General features: G+C 38.5%; 1 protein-coding gene and 3 long non-coding RNA genes across 8 annotated transcripts; all 4 read left to right on the top strand.

Moving 5' to 3' along the window:
• Window positions 1-486: 486 nt before the first annotated feature.
• LOC113336116 lies at window positions 487-2,066 on the top strand. The gene is made up of 3 exons (XR_003353625.1): window positions 487-898; window positions 1,241-1,364; window positions 1,543-2,066. It is a non-coding gene; the product is annotated as an uncharacterized LOC113336116 (long non-coding RNA).
• Window positions 2,067-3,960: 1,894 nt separating this feature from the next.
• Window positions 3,961-6,128, top strand: LOC113314756. The gene is made up of 3 exons (XR_003342604.1): window positions 3,961-4,524; window positions 4,704-5,198; window positions 5,480-6,128. It is a non-coding gene; the product is annotated as an uncharacterized LOC113314756 (long non-coding RNA).
• Window positions 6,129-12,528: 6,400 nt separating this feature from the next.
• Window positions 12,529-16,863, top strand: LOC113314725. 5 transcript variants are annotated; one of them, XR_003342600.1, is made up of 9 exons: window positions 12,529-12,873; window positions 12,964-13,835; window positions 14,189-14,289; window positions 14,744-14,953; window positions 15,055-15,595; window positions 15,670-15,716; window positions 15,805-15,921; window positions 16,057-16,208; window positions 16,466-16,863. It is a non-coding gene; the product is annotated as an uncharacterized LOC113314725 (long non-coding RNA). The 5 variants fall into 5 exon arrangements; XR_003342602.1 differs by having other exon boundaries at window positions 12,532-13,835; window positions 15,055-15,130; window positions 15,474-15,595; XR_003342603.1 differs by having other exon boundaries at window positions 12,530-13,835; window positions 16,065-16,208.
• Window positions 16,864-16,879: 16 nt separating this feature from the next.
• LOC113314709 lies at window positions 16,880-20,980 on the top strand. The gene is made up of 2 exons (XM_026563265.1): window positions 16,880-17,346; window positions 17,758-20,980. Exon 2 carries the CDS (start codon window positions 19,338-19,340, stop codon window positions 20,256-20,258), a length of 921 nt encoding a protein of 306 aa, XP_026419050.1. The 5' UTR covers window positions 16,880-17,346; window positions 17,758-19,337; the 3' UTR covers window positions 20,259-20,980.
• The last annotated feature ends 440 nt before the right edge of the window (window positions 20,981-21,420 follow it).

Genomic DNA, 21,420 nt, shown 5'->3' with positions numbered 1-21,420 from the left:
CAATAATGTTGTTGAACTGTGGCAAGTGTGTTGTTTGGACATGACTATTTGCTTGATTTTAGATTTAATGACAGATGTCCTTTTTCTAGCTTCACATACCGACGACTAGGACTCTTTCTAGATATCTCTGGATTACTTTGACCAGACCTTCACACACTTTCTCTAGATTTTTCTTTTACATAAACTATTAGGACCGAGCTACACTAGTTCCCATTACAGACAATTCTAGACATTCACAGGCTTTCTCCAGAGATTTCTTTTACCTGATTTGTAACTCTTTTTTACAACTCAGTAAAAGTACAATTCTTACCTCAAAGACTAAACTTGATTCAGACTAACAAGAATTAATCCAGATTGCAAATTACTATTTCCAACATAAATATAGTGGTGTCATGACTCTGTCCAGCCCACTAGGCACATGGTAAATCCTGCCCTTATCCATAAATATAATGGAAAAGCTTGAGAGAGAATTGAAGATCATTCAAAGTTGGAAGATGCAGCCGCAGAGAGTATGAAATGAGCAGATAGATCTAAGTTATTGGTTGATCCAAATACTAAAACAAATCATCAAACATATTCTCTATTTTCTATCGAAGATATGGAGGTGTTAGGAAGAAAAATTACCAGGAAATCGAAATTGTTGTTAAAGAACCAGGTAATAAAGAGGAGAAAGAAGAAAAGGAAGAGAAATAAATGGGTTTTTTACTGGTCTTAGTATGAACGGACTCGGAAAATACAACAATTTCATGGGAAAATCTGATTGTGAATGCCAGCGGATTGCAAGTATAGCCTACAAGCAATTGGCTTTTTGTTTCTTCAAATGTTCACCGAATGCAACTTCCTGGCCATTTCCAAATACGTCTTTGAGATGCTTACGAGAAAAGTGCAATGGTTTAAGGTAAGGAAGAGATACGTCTTCAGCTGCCATTTTCTTATTTCTAAAGTTTCATTAGCCAGTAAAAAGTTACCCGGCATCTAATAATTTTGTCACAAATAGATGGGCAAGTGTTATTTGACATGACAATTTGGATCACTATATGCACAAATTTGCTTAGTTTTAGATTTAATGACAGGTATTGGTATAACATTTAGGTGCCAGGTAGGGTGTTTGGTAGTATATGTCCACTCAATTCCGATTAGATTTTGTTGTATCGATATGGTTTGTTTTTTTTTGGGAGCATATTGTATTGATCTGGTTGTCATTTAGCTTACTTATATGAAGGATGCTGTTATCTTGCAGAGGAAACATTTCTTCTTTTATGCATTGTAGTGTTGCTAAAACAATAGCAGCGCTTTTGTTTTACATACCATCGGGATGGGCAAACTTGGGAGGATAAGGAATGGTTGTGATCCAAAAACAACAGGTGAACATACTCAGCAGAACCAGCAATTTTATTCTTCTTTAAATCGTTGGCCCATAGAATTATTGGATAAGTTTTCAAAACCATCTCTTTAAATTATGTTTGCTCGTTTTGTGTTCCATATGATTTAATTGTGTGACTTGTGCATTGAATGACAAGTTCATTGTTGTATCTACTTCAGGGTTTGTTCGTACTAGATGAATGTTACGGAAAATCTACCCTGTGTATTGCATTTGGAATATTTAGGAACAAGAAATTTAAATGGAAAAGATGTAAACACATAAATCACGAAGGCATCGTCGTGTTCACAACCAAAGTTCGTAATCTAGACACAGACTCATACTGATGATACATTTGTGCTGATTCCTTGGCTCAAAATCCTCGGGTTTATCACAGCCTCATCTAATAACACCGTGCGAGGCGTTTGCGCACGGGACCTGAGTAAAAATAAAGAAAACAAAGCATAGAAGTAAAGATTCATGGGGTTTTAGGCGAATGTAAAGTGCTGAAATATAAATGAGACTGGGGTTTACGTGGTTCAGCACAAAGGCCTACGTCCACGGGGTTTGTTGTTTCACTATATACTTGAGGGTTACAGGGATAGTCGAATGAGTTTGGAGTTTACATATGTCTATCTATTGTAAAAGACTTACACTTACAATTATTCTCTCTCCTTCTCTCCCTGATTTTTCCGATCCCCCTCACTCTTGGTGGAGAGGGGGTATTTATAGGATTAGAGTGTGGGACCCCTCTCTGAGGGCCGTTGAAACCTTATCTTCTTGTGTTTCGTGTCCGTCACGCGGAGGTCTTCGTTCATCACTTGATCACGCCATCCTCGTTCGTTTCACGGGTTGATCGACACGTATACTGCTCAGAGTGTTTAATGCGGGTAGTTGAGGCGCCTGCTCGTGTAAGACAAGTGTCTTCTGCCCCTGTCACATCCGTGTCAGCTAACTTTCACTTCACCGTTGATCTTAGCTCCTTTTGGGGATGAGATAAAGTAACTCTTCGGGAGTTATTTGGTGTTCCGCAATACATCATGTTTTGATGTATTGGCCTGCATGCTTTCCACGTATCTTCCCATATACACGTGTTTGATGGTGAAATATGTACACACAAAAGACATCACTATACACCCCACGACGTGGATCAGAAGGATCTTCTAAAATTTTGGACTACTAAAGATCATCAGGTACATTCTCCACTCTTTCATGTTCTCCCAGTAATTTCTTCTTTACATTAATGTCCAATTAATTCTGTATCCATAAGGTTCTTTCAGATTTAGGCATTCACAATTTTTGTTTACCGTGTGTATTTATATTCTTAAGTGCCATGTTAGCTACTTGTATATGCTGAGCAATTCTCAAGGTAATGACATTGATGCTCCTGTTTGAGAATTTATGGGGGATGAAATTTTGATGTTTCAATTGCTCTGGTTTTGGTTTGCATTTATACGCCCTTGATCGTTTGCTTACTTGGTTTGATGCTAGGTACGTTCACTGTGATCCTATAACTTTGGCGGGTTAATAAGATGTCAGGAATCCACCAGTGCTAGTTCTTCCCGATGATTTGGTTGCTTCTTCTCAATTGCCTAAGGCAAGGTTCCCCTGTATTGCTGCGCCAAATACTTATTCATAATTTTTTATCTTCTAACAGTTCGCAATATTTTGGTGAATCTGTCTAGTCACTCACTTTAGTTTCCTTGTGGTCACAGGGTCCTTCATATGAGTATCAACTTGTTTCTTACGCCCCGTGTTCTTTATAGTATTACCCTTTCGTTACTAACATGACCTCTGTCATTCTCTATTTTTGCAGGCATTCGGAGTAACTCAGGCATCTGACAAGTAAAGCTTACAATATGAACTCCGAGTTAGAAGTTTTTAAGCAAAAGCAAGATATCATTAAGAATTAAGTTTCATTGGTTTGGACTTTAGATGGCAACTTGTACAAGAATTTATACCCTGGGGGTTGCTGCAATTCTTTGTACTACAAGAACACTAAGAGAAATCCAAACAGAATGTTGCTGGGTTCTGCCCACTTTAACGCAGAAGGAAATGCTCTCCTTGCAACATTGCAGTGGTTACAAAACGGAACACAATTTTTGTTGGCCAAGTGCTTCAAATTCTTTGTCTTGCCAATGTACAAAATCAACGGGTGGTATATTTGCTTGTCAAGCCTTGTCAGTCAATTTTCATGTCTGCAATGATATTACCGATTTACTGTTGCGTATGAGCTAAACTAGCAATGGGTTATTTTGAATCTAGTTTGTCCAGTTTATGTACACCATACAAGTAGGAAAAAAAAGGGTTCAAGTTTCTGTTTAATTTGAGTTTCGATAACTTATTCATCCGAGGGAAATGACATTTTCACCAACTTCAAATTCATAGTTTTTGACATGTAAAAACTGAGGCAGTTCTGCACCACAAATCCATTTTTCATTTCATCTTGTCAAAACAGTGAGTCATGACTCTATCCTTCCCTTATCCACATGGTAAATGGTAAATATAAATCCATATTTTGCCCTAATACCATAACCCTACCTATAAAAAATAAAAGGATCGAGGGAGAGTTCCTTTTGAAACACAAATCTTGAGACAGATTTGTGATCCAAAGTTCACAGATATGCAGAGTGAAACCAATAAGTAGATAGATCAAAGCAGTTATTGATTGAGAGAGAGAGAGTCCAGAGTCGCCTGCGGTTGTTCCTTCATTTTCCAAAATCAAAGATGCAGGGAGTAAGAATAGATCGGAGTTACTGATTGTTCCAAATACTAAAACAAATTCAATGCTCTCTTTATTTTCTTCATTAAAAGGTATGGAAGAAAAATTTGTAACAATCCAAAGTTGTTCTTTGTTTCCGAAGACCAAACAAGAAGAAGAATCAGAGTGGTTGATCTTGAAATTCGGCATAAGCGGACTCGGAAAAGTTAACAATTTTAGCAGCTGCATACATAGCCCTCCATCTAGCTATTCAGTAATCTAGACCAGAATATTGGGTGGACTAGAGAAATGGATGAGGAAGTGTGAGCCGCAGGGATTGCCTTCATACAACAATGGGCAACATCTGTGATTTTAATTTTTCTGAATTGAAGAATGTGGATCATTTCTTAAGTAGGTATATGCAACCATGAAAAGGATGAGCGTATGGAGAGGTTTCCAAGAGGTAACTTTACTTTTTTTCTTTTCTTTCTTTTATCATGATGAAAACGTTAACGTAATTGGGTCAAAATGAGCTGAAGAGCTTAACAAAGTGTTTTCTGAAGTTGAGATATGATTTCCCCTTTGGATATTTTTTTGTAATGTTTTAAGGTTACCTGGATAACTTTATCTTTTTAAGTGCAGGAGATGAAAATGCTGCTGTTAGAGGATATGGGATTCCCCATCAATGAAGTTTCAGCAGCCAAGTACAACATTCTCAATTACATTTTGTGAGAGACCTTTGCTGTAAAGAGTTTTGAGTTATGGTGCTCTTTTTTACTTCAAGCTCTTCATCTGGATTTTATCAAGCTCTGTACAGTTGCACGGGGAGGTTCTGTATTCAAATCCAAATTAGAAGTGCTACCATTTTAGTGCATAATGGACAATGATACTCAGCATCCTTAAGTACAAGAACCAGTAACAAAAGAAGAATATAAGAACTGAAGCTAGTTTCTGGATCGTTCTCATTTTCTGAATATCAGCAGTTGTTGGCGTTGTTGCAGGGATTCTTACACCTGATTTGGTTTCCTAAATCATGCAAGACACAAGCCATTTTCTAAATGATTCTCACAGCACTCCCAGTAAAAACGTTCCATGACAGAGATAGCATGCATACTTGATTTTTCTCAAAAGCACAAGGTAATTGTTGTACTTGTACATATGTGTGTTTATGTGCCTTAACAAATCTTTAATTGTTAATAAGCCTTAGTGTAGGTTCACATGAATACACTTTAGATCTTGTTGAATTCAGATGTTGATGTTTGCTGCATTGTAAGTGGACCACTCCAATATTTTCAAAAACTTATAGCTCATAGCAAATTAAGGGTAGTAGTTATGTGCATATTGTTTTGATGTTGATATCTTATCTCTGAGAGCTTCTTGTTAAAACTTCGGCTGAAAAAGTAATGTCATTTCCACAGACATGTGTGTACGGGATGGCGAAACAGCTAACCATCTTCTCATACATTGCGATGTGGCGTGGCGTATTTGGGGCATTTTTCTCAAGGATTGGAACATCAAGTGGGCAACTCCCCCTGACATTATAACTCTAATCTCTAGTTGGCCTACTAGATCTACTTCAAGGAGGAATGGATTGGTGCTGAAAGTGCTTCCTGCTGCTATCATTTGGAATTTATGGGAGGAAAGGAATCTAAGGGCCTTCCAAGGTGTCAGCAAGGAGGTGATGGGTATTGTGGATGTAGTAAAGCTGACGGTGGCGTACTGGTTGCATAACAGGGGGGTTTTCAAAGGTATTTCCATGGAGCAATTCATTATCAGCTGGGATGATGTCGTCTTTCAACCTCCATAGGACAGTTCCTGGAGGCTTAATAGCTGTAGTGCTTAGAGAATATTGGGTTTGTCTTTGTTTGTTCTGTGCTCTCCTGGCTTTGGTTCTTGGTTTGTGATTGTTCTAGCTTAGGTGCGTAGTTTTTTTCCCTTGGTTGCAACCGTGTTTTGTTTCTTGTGGGTGGCTTTTCTGGCCTCCCTTTCTTTTCTTTTGGTCGAGTGAGCTTAAGCTCATACATCATGTACTTTGGCTCTACCTCAATAAAATTCTTAATTTATCGATAAAAAAAAAATTGTTGAGGGTTTTAGGGTTGTGTTAGATTTTCTTGGAAGTATTCCCTCTCCAACTAAATTGGTCGTGTTACTGGCTTCATATATAATCGATGCCTCTATGGAACTAATATGGAAACCAAATTGGCTTGTTTTACTATGATGAGTGTTTGGGGAGAAACCTGGTCATGTTGTGGAAACTAATTTTGGTCGTAGTACTCATTTCTTTGATAATCTATAGAACTGATCCTAATATACCTTAAATTGAACACAGATTCACGCACATATAGAACTGGCAAAAACCAAATGCGGCACCAGTTCCATAGTTACAGGTAAGTGAAATTTCATGTTCATAGTTAGTAGTGACAAAAAAGAATCTTACTAGCCGGTTGTTGTGAGATTTTGTCTTTTAATTAACATATTTACTTACCCAAACTTCTCACAAAACCCAAAAACTCTAATCGATCAGACACTTAAGTCGGTACTTGTATATTTGATTTCTGGTTGATGGAGAAGGGAGGTAAAGAGGGATGTCACTGCACAGGAATTAACCATTTGAAGAGAACCTTCTCAACGCCAAATTTTGTTTTCTTGTTTGCCGTGTTTGATTTAATGTTGGTTTTATTAGCCGATTGGGAGAGCAAAATCATCCAATAATGACGTGACATGACCTTTGCATAGCAATTCTCTGTGCTCTATCGTAATTCAAGTAAATTAGTGGTTTTATGTTTAGTTAAGCTGGTTCTTCCTCAAATACTTGACCACTTTTCCCTCTGTCTTCTACTTTTGGTGTGTTGTGTAACATCCAAAGTATCTCTGCTCTGGTTCTTATCAAGGAATTTGAACTGGTATTACATACTAGTGTTGTCAATCAGTTTGAGGTAGCTATTTGGATTTTTCTGCATCCCCTCGGCATAATATGCCTCGAATGTATTATAGTACTCGGGGTATAATTTCACATGTTAAGTTAGACAAATGGAAAGTCCAGGCCATAAGCATTGAAATTTTTTGTGTTTTCATTCTTATCTACGTATGTTGATCCATCTCTGTGATTGTGCCTGTTTACACTCTTACAAAAATGCTGGCAAATTCAACTGTTTTTGGATTCATGTATTCTAACGCATACTCCATTTGCTTCAATTTGATATAGACTTCGTGTGTATACAACAAGTTGTTCAAGAGTTAACTTCTAATACAATTGAAGAGATATGGGTATGGAGAAAATTGAATCTGAAAATGCCAACTAATATGTGCAACATCCCCCAAACGGTTACAGCAAAAGAAAGCGTAAGGGTGAACCTGCACGAAAGTTTCAGTCTTCGCCGAAGCCAGAGACTGAAAAGGTATCCGAGAGAGTAGCTGAATGTTGCATGTATATGAAAGGAAGCAGAGCACAAATTGAGATCAGGGCCATGTTTGTTCTACCACTTTATTGCTTCAATCCGTCCAGTGAGCATTCATTTATACTTTTTTCCATCAGGTTATGTTGACGTTGCAGACTCTTGAAGAAACTCCTCCAGTATGTGAACCTGTTCTTGCATTCATATATTTGACACACGTTGAATGCTAACAGAAGCAAACCCATATAATTGTTTATTTTTGTGCTCTTGCTCAAGAAAAGCTCGGCTTACAGCATTGCTGTGGTTACATAATGTCACACATTGTTTATGTTTGTAAGTTGGTGAAAAATTCTGGTTGATGTTGTCAAACAATTGTAAGTTATGTTTCATGAATCCGTGTTATGAAATTACAGTTGCTACTTTTGCAGTAGGAATTCAGGGTGTCAAGTTTATACGAGGACTGTAACTTTAAGATCTCCACTTACTTCAAACCCATACGTTCTCAAGTTTATGTTGCTGGGTTCTGCGCACTTTAATGCACAAGGAAATGCTCTCCTTGCAGTGGTTACAAAATGGAACAAAAATTTTGTTTGCCAAGTGATCTTAAAATTCTAGTTAATGTGGCGAAACAATTGAACAATTAAGACATACTCTGGAAAATGATTTAGTCTTGCCAATGAAATTACAATGCATGGTATATTTGCTTGTCTAGCCTTGTCAGTCAGTTTTCATGTACAGATTTACTGTTGCCAATAAGCTAAACCGGCAATGGGTTATTTTGTCAGTTTGTCAAGTTTATACACCATACAAGTTGGGGAAAAAAGGGTTCAAGTTTCTGTTTAATTTGAGTTTGGATATCAGAATGTCAATTTTAGCCAACTTATTCATCTGCGGGCAACGGCATTGACATTTCCACCTACAATTCACAGTTTTTGATTTTTCAAACTCATTTTGAGACATGTAAGTCCTAGTTTCGAAACTGTGGCACTTATGTACTAGAATACCGTTGCCACGGTAAGGAGGGCCGACCGAAAGAAAATAAAACACCACTGATTGCAGTGATTTTATCATTCGTACAAATGCAAGATAACCGTAATGATATTTAAAAGAAGTTCAACGTTATTTTCAGCGAAAGATGCTTAGTGGTGGCTTAATGTCCTCTTACCACAACCGGAGTCCCCACATGTAAAAAAATACACTCATGAAACAGATACTTAGCTTGGCTCTTTGTACGTTTGGTGCATACGGTATGTGCAAGGCAACAGTCATGGTGAAGGGACATGTTTTCGTCTGGGTGTCTGGGACACGTGGGCAGGATGATCTAAAACAACTTAGGCCCCTTCCTATGGAGTTTGCCATTTAAGCACCCACTACGGAGGGGGAAACTGGTAAACTGGCCTGGCAAAGTGGTACTTTTGCCACTTAGCCAGGCCCACTCAAGTCTATCCCGCGCGGTCTTCACTCCTCCGCTACCGGATTTTGTGAGACCGGTCGGTCTAGTCTCCACCTGTGAGTATAATCTGATCCAACGGTCATAATTTTTCCCCTCTATAAATACCACATTCCTCTACCATTTGAACTCACACCTTCTTCCTATTTTCTTAGATTTTCCAATGGATCAGAACATCTCTATGGCTCAATTCATTGAACATGAACATGCGACGAAAATCAAAGAGTTGCACTTCATGCTAGTGTGGAAAATGAATTAAGAAGAGCAAACAGTTCGAGAGTTGCACAACAACGCAATTTTAGCACGTTTGAAGATGAATGCATCTGCATGAATTATGTTTTGTACACTAATCATCCCATCAATGATGGCGCGTTACGGCTTATTCCGTTTTGGGAACGCGTTTTAATGAAATTTGAAGAAGAAACAATGAACGTCCACAATCGCAATTCGATGGTGTTGGGTGCTCGGTTCTCCATAATTTCCAAGAATGTTAACAAGTATATTGGTATGATAAGGGAAGAGTCTCGGAAGATGAGAAGTGGTGAAACCCTTCTGGGGATTGATCAAAGATTTCGTGAAAAGTGGCTCCTTGACAACGGAGAGAAGTTCCGATATGCAAGTTGTTTTAATATTTTAAATGTGTTGCCCCCATTTAATCTAGGTTTTCAATTCTAAGTTCTTAATTTCAACTTATGAAGAAAACCTTAAACGAAGATTATTATTTATCAAACAAAAGTGCAATTTCATTCACGATTTAAACAAACCACGAAATAATAACTAACAAAAACAACTAACAAAACTCTCAAACTAACGAGAACCACCAAATACATAATCCCCAAAGCCTGTTGGATCTTGAGAAAACTCATTATTTGGACTCTGTGATGGTGGTTGAGTAGCATCAGGTGAGTCATAACCTTGAAATTGTATCGGAGCCATTGGAGGAGGAGGTTGAAATCGGTGAAATGCTGAACTTGTTGGGGTATAAATTACAGATTGCCTAAATGCATCCAAATTGACGTGTCCACCATCAGGAGTGGGTACGGGACCTTGGGGAATGAAACCGAGAGGAGACTGAAAATTCGTCCCCAAGTTTGTTGTTGGTGGTGGTATATGAGTTTCCTCCACCATACTCTCTTCCACCACAGCTGGAGTGCGTTGCCGACTTTTACGACCTCCACCCCCACGATTCCCACTTCCACGACTTCCACTTTCACGACTTCCACTTCCACCAGGCATTTGAGAACTTTATGCTACCGGAGTCTCAGGAAACTCATAACTCAAACTTTCCCTCAATTGTTGCATCTGTTTAAAGTGAAAAGTCTGGAATTGATTGATAAAAATATCATAATTTTTACACCGATCCTGAAAATCTTCTGGTGTTGCGATCACACCATAGTATGGATAGGTTTGCTGCAAACCTTCACTAGTAAGTGAAACTGTAACAACATATCCAATTAGTGATAAAGTCCTGACTTCCCAAGGTATTGAAGGCATACTTGACGACCCCATTTGCGTACTAGGGTACGTAAATGGTTCGCCCGTCGGTGGTGGGGGTTGTGATGGAAGACCTGTAAGTGGCAAATTGCCTATTGCTGGAAGTCAACACTACCTATGCTTTGTGATTGAGTAGCAATATTAAGCTTACATACCTTCTGAGACCAACAGAAATAATCATGCTCATTTTCTGGTACTTGGATCAAATCACCAGCTTCTTCCCAAGATTGTCCATTTTGTACCAACTTTATCCAATCATCATGTGAAATTAATAACGTTGGAAACGGGTTGATAGCTTTTACCTTTTTTCCTTGTAGCTGAAACAAATGTCTTTCTCCGTAATACCAAATACCCTGAGCAATAACTGGATTGTAAAACACGAGTCGCTTGAGGCTCATCTGTAGCATGTTTTGTGTCGTTGCTTCATGGAATTCATCAATTACTGAATACGACATTGACGTAATGTTGAGACTAGTTCTGCACAGTTGTTGCATCCTTTGCATAGCAGCGACATTTTGACCATCATTAATCTGAGCAACCCAATTCTCAGCTTTGTACTTGTACATGCTGCAAAAATTAATCGTCTATCGTGAAGATCAGGTTCGACGACACTAAAATAAGTATACCACCAATACTGAAAAATAACATTGAAAAAATTGATGTGTTAGTTCACCACTAGTTTGACAACTCGGTAATAAATCTAATAAATAGTTCTTACCTCCATTATAACCCAAAATCCATTTAAGCTATCTGTCTTCTTACTTGAGCAATCACTGATACACATGTATAACTCAGCCAGAATTGCAGAACCCCAATCATAGTTTGGTGCTTTAGTCAAATCTTCTAAAGATTCCAGAAAACCAATTAATGACACTGAGCTACCACTGGGGAAAAACACTTGACTTAACATCCATAATACAAAAATACGTTCAAGCTCGGGATAATCTTCCTCTCTGTTTATCCCCTTGGTATGGTAATGGGTCAAAAAAGCCTTCAACCCATACACTCTTAATCCAAATGAGTGTATCTGTCTTGAATCTGGTTTTCCTTCAATATAATTTGCGTACAAGGGGAGTAATTTTTTCCATCTTCCTTGTGACGTCCACTTTAATTGGTTAAATTGTACTGTGTCACCCTCACTTTTAATTCCAGTATACATATACAAATCTAACAGTGTGAACCCTAAAAACAACATGGTCATAAAATTAAAATTCTTATGTGGTACTAAAATTTGTAACAAACAAAAAAATTGAATATCTAAAAATTAAAATGACTGTTTCTGAACTAAAAATTAAACTAGTGAATGGAAGAAATAGAACTTACCACACTCGAAATTCTTGAAAAAAAAACGTATTTGAAGTGTTCCACCAACGTTCACAAAGAACTCGCACAATTTGAGTCCGGTGGTTTTTGCCTTTCATGAAATCTAAATGCTGCCAAGGATATCTTCTCAAGGATTCTTGAACAGGTTGTGGGAGTAACTCATAAATATCGGTTAGCTCAGACCACCCACCTCTTACTTTGGGTAAAAGAACTCGCTCTGGATGGTTAGATAAATGCGTAGATGTTACACCAGCTCCAACCAGTTGCCTAACATTTGCGAACTCATACTCTTTATTCTGAACTCATACAACATCATTATCCGCAACAAGTTTTCCTGTTTCCTTCATATTTCTTTTCCTTTGTCTATTTGTTTTGGAACTACTCATTTTTTAAGAAATTGCTCTGGTCTAATCTTTAGGGGAGAAAGAAGAAAAAAGAATTTGTGGATGGAAAACTGAGTGGAAAGGTGGTATTTATAGCCGGTGGAGCACCGACAGTTAACGGTGGAGACTCGACGCTTAACTTATTTCCCATAGTGGCTCGGCTAGTTTGTCAGGCCAGCTGGCATGGCAGATGGATGATTTAACCCTTTGCCATAGGAACCGGCCGTAGGCCAAACATAAGGATAAGTTTGTCATTTGAAAGTAATGAAAGAAAACCTTACCTAACCCACGTGTTCGCGTTTCTCCATTCCACTCCATCAACTTCATCTCCCACGTGTATGTAATCTAATCGGCATGAAATTTTCCTCCTTTTCCTTGTTAAACAGAGAAGAAAACAACTTAGGACAAACATTATCTTTTGTTCCTGCCGCTGCTTCCATGCAGATCTTACCATTATCATCAAAAACTCTTACCATTATCATCAAAAACCTAAATTGTGATTTCCGATTCTCACTTACCCCATTGGATCTAGGGGTTTCCGCACTTGTGTTCCTGAAAAAATATAAACAAAATTACAAATTTGATCTCTTTAATTTTGGGGTTTTTTCTTCTATGGGTTTATTCAGATGTATACCCAGTTACACACTTGTTGTTAATAGCACGGTTTGGAGAGGAGATTGAAGACGGGGTTTCTTTTTTTCTTGTATCCACCACCACATAGCAGCCCCTTGCCATCGCCTATGCAGTCTAATCGATTGGAGTTAGAAGTGTGTATTTCAATTAGTAGTTAATGTTTGTATTCAATTGAATTGGATTATCCAATTAACTTTAATTTGTCTTTATATCTCAAAAATCAGAATTGGTGTATGAATTGAAGTGTTTGTGTATGAAGCATTATATGGATTAAAGTGTCTCGTGTATGAAAAACTGAAGGAGGTGGAGGTGGTGGCAGTGAGTATGAATTGAAATTTGCAATTGGTGAACTTGAAATCTATAATCGACATTGGTTGCTGGTGATGGTTCTGCTGATAGTGGAGGGTGTTGGTGGTGACAAAAAGTAAAGCAAAATTGAATCGAAATTGGAAAATTGGTGGAATATAGTGTTGCTGGCGGTGATGGTGGACGGTGTCGGCGGTGCAGATTCAGAGTTAGCTGATTAAGAAATTGTAAGGAAGAGGCGGGGGTTTTAGAAATAAGGAAGGGATTACTGTTAACTTGGTTGTACTGTTGGTGATGTTTACAGTGGTGTAAAAAGCGGTTCTGCTGCTGATGTTGATGATTGTATCGGTTGGTAGTGGAGGTGTTGTTTACAGTGGTGACGGCGCTGCTGCTGGTGTGGTAGTGGTGGCGGAAGAGATAGGTTGGCGCTAGTGGTTGTGGCGGTGGAGGTGATGGGTTCGGTGGTAACGGCTGTGTTCTGGCGCTGCTGGTGATGGAGGAGCTATCGGTGATGTCTTCTCTAAACTGAAGAAGAAACTGAGAAACAAAAGAGACGATGAAGGAGTGCTATTTTCGTCAAGTGACGGAAAAAAAACCGGACCCAAATCAAAATCTTTTTATAAAATTGAAATTTTGGCCATAAAAGATTCTCCCTTCCTACGGGCCCTCCGATCGGTCGGCCCAATAATCGTACGAATCCAATATTCACTCATCTGAATAATTGGAATGAGCTGAATCGGAAAAGACTGCTGTTAGATGAGGTATGAAGTTGCAGCCAGTGATTCCTATGGTATGTATGTTTTGAATTGTTATTATTCACTATTTAGTCACTGTTTATAACTGTGTTTGAGTTAAAATCTCCCTTCCGGCGAATCCATCACTCGTGTCGTTTACAAATAGATGGGCAAGTGTGACTATTTGGATATTACTATTTGGTGTATGTAGAATGTTTGGTAGTATATATCAACTCAATTCCTACAAGTATTCAAGTTTGTTTAGACCCCTCGAGACTTCTTCACCTTCTAAAAACACACTAATTAGATTCTGTTGTATCGACTACATGTGTTGAACTGGAAGCTAAATTAGATTTTGGAATTCATCACATGCTGTTGAACTAACTTCAGGGATGTGCTTTATGTTCAGATAAACCTGATGCTGGAAGTGATGAAAGTTAAAATTCTCCCTTTCGGGCGAAATCATCATCTGTGTTTCAGTTAAAATCTCCCTTCCGGCGAATCCATCAGGTGGTGTCTCTTATAAGATAACCGATAAATGGTTTAAGTTATAGGTGTAATTTCAATTGCCATTTAACTCACTACTTATTCTTCTAAAAAAATCTTTTAATGTTGAGGTCCTGTAAGAATGCTTAAGCTGCTTTGATCCAACCATACAAGCCATTTGTGTAAAATATTACCTGGAATCGATCGAACTTAAGAAACAATTAATTTGCTACTGTCTGCTTACAAATAGATGGACAAGTGTATTTGACAATACATGTCTATTTGGATTACTATATGCATATTGCCTAGTTTAGATTTAATGACCCGTATTGCTGCATGTAGAATGTTGGGTAATATATATCAACTCAGTTCCTACAAGTATTGAACTGAATGCGAAATTTTAGATTTTTTAAGACTAGATTTTGGATTTCTGTCACATGCTGTTGAACTGAACTTCAGGGATGTGCTTTATTTTCAGCTGAGCCTGATGGTGAAAGTACTGAAATTCCATGTCTTTCCAACTTCCAAAGACCAGAAGCAGAAACTGATCAGAATCACTGATCTGCATAGTTGGTTTGAGGGGACTTGATAAAGTTAACTATTTCGCAGCAAAAGGCTGCTGTTCCCATATTTTGGAAAAAAAGCATTGATAAAGTATTGATAAGGTTAAAGCAGCCATTGGACCATGGTATGTATATTTTAAATTGATCCTTATGGTGTTTTATTACGATTCACTATTTATTGTGTATATGTTGGGTTTATCGATAACAAGTTCATTACTGTGTTCAGTTTGATTCTCCCTTTCGGCGAAATCATCATCTGGTGCCTATCTTCCGATGCAACAAGAAAATACAATGCTAACAAGGTATGGGTGTAATTTCAACTGCCATTTAACTCGATACTTATTCTCTAACAATGCTTTTATTCTACAGTCCTGTAAGAATGGTTTGAATAATAAGTAAATGGGCAAGTGTTATTGGACATGACAATTTGGGTCCTTATATGCACACATTTGCTTAGTTTTAGATTAGATGGCAGGTATTGATTTACTATTTAGGTGCCAGGAGGAATGTTCGGTAGTATATGTTTGTTTAGATCCCTTGAGACTCTCACCTTAAAAAGACGTAAGATTAGATTTTCTTGTATTGATTTGTTGGTCAGTAAGACAGCAACCTTACTTGTATGAACTATGGTGTTATCTTGTCGAGGAAACATCACTGCTTTGATGCCATCGGGGTGTTGCTAAAATAATCTCAGCTGTTTAACTGGATAGACCAATGGGATAAACAAGCTCGGGGAGGATAAGGGATTTCTGTGAGCCGAACATCAGGTGAATATACTCAGCAGAACCTGCAATTTTATCCTTCTTCGAGCTTTCTTCAAGAAAAAGGGAATTCTTTGTAGGTGGATCTCTAGGTTTGAAGTCTGGCCTTTCTTGAGCAGTACACGAGGTAAACATTCATTATCAGCCAAGTTCAGTTACCATTCGTTAATGATTTCAAAATTTCGGAAATGTATATCTTATAGCATCCCTGACAGGATGTTGCAAAAGAACTTGCCTCCTAATCGAAGGGAAAGCCAGATCTGATAGTTGGTAACTTCAGTGATGGAAAGATTGTGGCATCTTTGGCCACACACGAATTATGACTCATACAGGTCTGTAGTGGAGTAGTTGCTGGTCCAGAAGTTAGCAGAATCCTTCAAGTCGGAGTCATAGATTTTATATTGATTTGAGATTGATTATTAAAGAGTGTTTTTACATAATTCCTTGTGTCTTATCATTTCTATCAGGTGTTCAGTTCACAGGTATACAGGGTAGATATACTCAGAAAGGCTCATGACAGTCTGGGATTTATGGATTCTGGAAGTACACCTTAAACCATGAACATAGGGAAACTCACAATCCTCTTAAGATGTTTTGTGCTCTCGAGAATTGCACATTGGTAAGCACCTCTACTTTTATTTCTCAAACAGTCTGTTAGAATGATATAAGACTACTTTTCTCCCACACTTGATAGTCCCACACCTCATTGCCAATTTGAGGATACTGTCCTCGAAAAGTAAAATTTTCCTCTTCAGACTCCTGTCAAATTTCAGGGTTGACTAGAAATGCACGGATTTTTTTTCTTACGCCCTGTGTTCTTTATAGTATTGCTGTTTTTTTTACTAACCTGACCTCTGTCATTCTCTATTTTTGCAGGCATTGGGAGTAACCGGGGCATCTTACGAGTTGACGTTGTGAAGCAAAAGAAAGATGTCTTTATGAATAAGTTTCATACAATTTATACCCTGGGGGTTGCTGTCTTTGTTCCACAAGAACACTGAGAGAAATCCAAAAGAATCTTGCTAGGTTCTGCCCACTTCAATGCAAAATGGAATACACATTTTGTTTCTCAAGTGATCTTAGAATTCAAGGCTTGATTTGGGTATACCCCAATTAGTTTGGGTATACCCAATAAGACAAAATGTGGTCATTATGAAGTAAACCAAGCCACCCCCAAACCTTGTTTTTTATAAATGGCTAAAATGCCCCCACAATGATTGGCACTAATTTAATTAAAATGATTAGATTAATTAAATTAGTTTGGGTATACCCCATAAGACAAAATGTGGTCATTATGAAGTAAACCAAGCCACCCCTAAACCTTGTTTTTTTGTAAATGGTTAAAATGCCCCCACAATGATTAGCACTCATTTAATTAAAATGATTAGATTAATTAAATTAGTTAGATTAGTTAGTTGATTTATAAGTTGGGTTTTAGAAATAATTTAGAGAGAAGTAGAATGAACCAGTAGAGGAAGTTTTGGGTGGTGGGGGTAGGGTTTTTGAGAAATTCGTGATATGAGTGATTCAAATCCTGATTTTGAAGTGGGGGAGTCTTCTAACTTTTCTCCTACATATGAGTACTTGTATGATGATCTATCAGACCATGATCAAATGGATTACATGCATGACTCTCGTTTTTATTTTCCCGCTTTTATTTTCCTCAAACTCATGATGGGTATGGAAGTGATGAATATCTTGAGCCAAACGTAGAATTCAATGACCAAGAAGAAGAGAATGGAACTGCAAGTAATCAGGTAGACAAGCTACGTGGTGAAGATTGTGATTTTTCCATGCAAATGATGGATTTTGGTTTTGCTTTTTCACTTTTGCTGCACAGGGTCGGCAGGGTCGATGCTTGTCGATCATGCCGGCCAAACACGCCGGCGTGGTTGTTAATTAAACAACGTGCCGACTTTTCATAAACAATAATCGTGTCGGCAGGGTAGAAAATTTAAACCATGCCAACTTTCAGTTTTACAACACAGGAGTCGTTACTTGAAAATGCTTAAGCCGACATCTTATTTTTTTTTAACCCTGCCGACTCTAGCTTGGTCGGTACTGTTAAATTTTGCTTTCGTGCCGGCTGTTTTGTTGTCGGCAGTGTTTTATATCTCGACCTTTCCGACTTTGGTAATACATATCAACTAATTTTTGATGTTTTGTAGATTGTTGCATTGGTACCGATGACGGATCAGCCTCAAACTCAGAAAATTAGGGGTCCTGATACGTCCGCACATTATGCTAATGATTTGGAATGGAAAAAAAAAAGACGACGCGGTCACTTGGATTATTGAGAAAGCAAAAGAGAATATGTGTGTTCTAATGAAAAACACCGAACAAAAATCTATGCGGTTTGAAATGGTATGCGAGTGTTATGGGTCGCCGGACGAAAGTCACAAGAGAAAGGATTATGTGTATGATAAGAAGACGACTAGGGTGTACAAGACGAAGTCAAAGAAGTGTGGATGCCCATTCAAGATTATTTTTGGGAGGAACAAAGACACCGATGGCATGGCATGTGGAGAATGACTAGAGTTGATGTTGGTTGGCATAACCATAAAGATCCCGAAACTCTTGTTGGGCATTGTCAAGTTGCCAAGTTGAAACCGCACGAGTTCGAACAAGTAAGAACAAGTTGTGGAATTAAATTAAACCAAGCAAGCTCGCTCCTTAATAAGTTCAAGAGGGATGACAAGAATAACCTCTCTTCATTGTCTATAATTTATGCGGCCAAGCCAACTATTAAAAGAATTGAATGGGATGGAAGAAAGGTGATGGAAGAATCACAATGGTTAATATACAAATACAACTACACGGGAGACACCATGAGTCATCGGAGGGGAAGGTGGATCGTATTTTTCTTGCGCATCCCGATATGATTAAATTGGCGCGTTGTTTTTACCAAGTTTTGTTCATGGATTGTACTTATAAGACGAATAGGTACAACATGTCTTTGTTGAATATTGTTGGACAAACCTCGGATAAGCAATCGTTCACGGTGGCATGGTGTTTTATGGATCGTGAGAAGGATGATAGCCATATTTTGGCATTGGAAACTTTAAAGCTTCTCTACCACGAAGACGAGACTCCCGGGAGTGTAGTCACCTACAATGAGCAAGCAATAATGAACGCCGTGAGGATAGTCTTTCCCAATGCACAAAATTTCCTTTGCACTTGGCATATACAATGCAATCTTAGAAAGAATTGTAGAAGTCATATCCAAAAACCGAAGTCAAAGAAATGAACTAAACGTGAAAAGAAGGAAGATGAACGTCTTAGCAAACTAACTAAAGAGGAGCGAGAGAAGGAGAAAGAGAAAGAGAAAGAAGACGATGAATGGAAAGAAGGTGAGATCAAGTTTGGGTTATTCATGAAAGCGTGGGATAAGGTGGTTTGTTCGATGAGTGTTGCAAGATATGAGATAAACTTGAAGGAGTTCGAGGAAGATTGGGGGACTAATTACCCAAAAGTAGTGGAATATTGCAAGAAACAATTGTTGAGGCCACACAAAGAGAGGTTTGTGTATGCTATTACTTACGACTATAAACATTTCAAACTTGAATCCACAGGCATGGTAGAGCAAGATCATGGGAGACTAAAAGGTTTACTTTTCACAAGTCAAAATGGGATTGTGAAGGTGTAACATGCTATCCATGAGTACACTAGTAATGATATCAACAAGATAAAAAAGCAATTCCAAGAAAGTAGCTTCTGGAAGTTGAGGGAGTTTAAGGAGGGTAATTGGATGCTTGTTGGTATACATTGCAACGTCTCGCATTTGGAAATACGTTTTATGATGAAACATCTCGCTTTGTTTAAAAAGTATAAAAAGTATGACGACCCGAGCACTCCTTGTAAGTGTAGGATAATGAAGGCTATCGGACTTCCATGTCATCATATGCTTGGTAGGTATAAAACTCCCGTTCCTCTTGATGATATCGATCCTTATTGGAAGCAATTATCTTTCAAACCGGCTCCAAGAGAAGATATCGGTGAAGAGTTTGGCGACATGGAACTTGGGAGAATAATCCTTGAAAAGTACCCCAAGTTGAATAGGTTGGATAAACAAACTATGAAGCACAAGCTAATGCCGATTGTTTACCCTTTTATGGAAGAACTTCAAGAACCGGCGAAACAAGATCCAACAGGTAGACCACCTACCACAAAGACGAGGGAGGAAGAAAGGGAACAAATTAAAGAGTATTTGAGTACAAAATGCGATCAATCCAAAAGGGATCAAATTAAAGAGTATTTGAGTACAAAATGCGATCAATCCGAAATGGATCAAATTAAAGAGTATTTGAGTACAAAGTGCGATCAATCCAAAAGGGAACAAATTAAAGAGCATTTGAGTACAAAGTGCGATCCATCCGGACATGTTTATAGCGAGGCGCAATACAAGGAGGAGCCGTCTAAAAAGAAAAGAGGTCATCCGCGGAAAGAAACAACTACACCAACGGTTTCAAACTTGAATCCAAATAGCATTCCACTTCTTGAGAGTCAAGCAAGTGTGGAATATGTTGGAAAGAAAAGGGGTCGGCCAAGGAAGGATTCAACTACAACAACTATCTCAAACTTGAATCCAAATGGAACTCTACCTCTTGAGAGTCAAGCAAGCCAAGGAGATGTTGCGAAGAAAAGAGGTCGTCCAAGGAAGGTAGTATAACCGGTGTTGCAAGAGTATCGCGTACAACTCCCTCCAATTATTCAAGAGTTCGTTATTGGTACCGACGACGTCCCAAAAGATGGAAATTGTGGGTTTCACGTTGTCTCGCAACAATTGGGACACCTAAGTGGAGCGGTTGAGGAGAATCTCACCCAATGCCAATACATAAGAAAGAAGATGGCTGCCCGAATAGAAAACGACAAGGAGTTTCATATCTCAATGATGCTAGAAGGTTCCATGGAGGACAAACAAGCAACTTTTAAAGATTTGCTAACTAGTGTTAAAGGCTCGGAGGGAAATGCACCGGTCAAATGGGAGCATTGGTTGAGAATGCCGTAGTGTGGACATCTATTGGCGGATACGTGGAATTGCGTGGTACATTTTTTTAGTAAGGGACTATGTATAGCATTTGCACCGAAACATGCGGTTTGCGTGGAGCAACTCAAGCATAGAAGAATTGTCATGGTTTTGGTGGATAAAAATCATTTTATTGGTCTACAACTTAATAAGGAATGTTCATTACCTCCTCTTTGTAGGTTTAGTTTTTGGGAGAAGTTCACAAACAACAAGAGTAAGGAATGGATGAAACTTTATGAGGACAACATGACCCTTTGGAATGTTTAAGATGAGTCTAGGGAATGTCCCATAGATTTGACTAAAGGAGGTTCAATAGATTTGAATGAACTCCCTCCAATAGATTTAAGTGATGATTGATTATGGTAGGAACTAAGGAATCTTTTTGGAGTACTTTTGTAATCGCATTCGTGTTTTGTGTAATGTACTTTGGCATAATACAAATGAATAAAATGGATGTGATTTTTTTTGTGTATACTCCTTTGGTCGGCATTGTATTTGTCACACGACCCTGCCGGCCCTACCAGGGTCGGCATGTTATTAATTCGTCAAGATGCCGGCTGCACTGCACGAAAGCACAAGAAAATAGGCCTGGTACGGTCGGCAAGGTTTTTCCAGTGCCGACTGTCCCAGGATCGGTAGGGTCTTGGCTTTGCCAGGTTGCCGACTTTTTTATGGTCGGCATGGTTTTTTAGGATAACAATGACGACCTAAACATCCAAAAAATATTTGTTTCTGGATGTTCTTATGCATTAAATCGGCAGGGTTTATAAGGAGAACCCCGCCGATCGTACATACGCCGGCAGGT

The sequence above is a fragment of the Papaver somniferum genome, chromosome 1, assembly GCF_003573695.1.
Source record: "Papaver somniferum cultivar HN1 chromosome 1, ASM357369v1, whole genome shotgun sequence".
NCBI lineage: Eukaryota > Viridiplantae > Streptophyta > Magnoliopsida > Ranunculales > Papaveraceae > Papaver > Papaver somniferum.
This window is presented reverse-complemented; position numbering and strand designations above follow the sequence as displayed.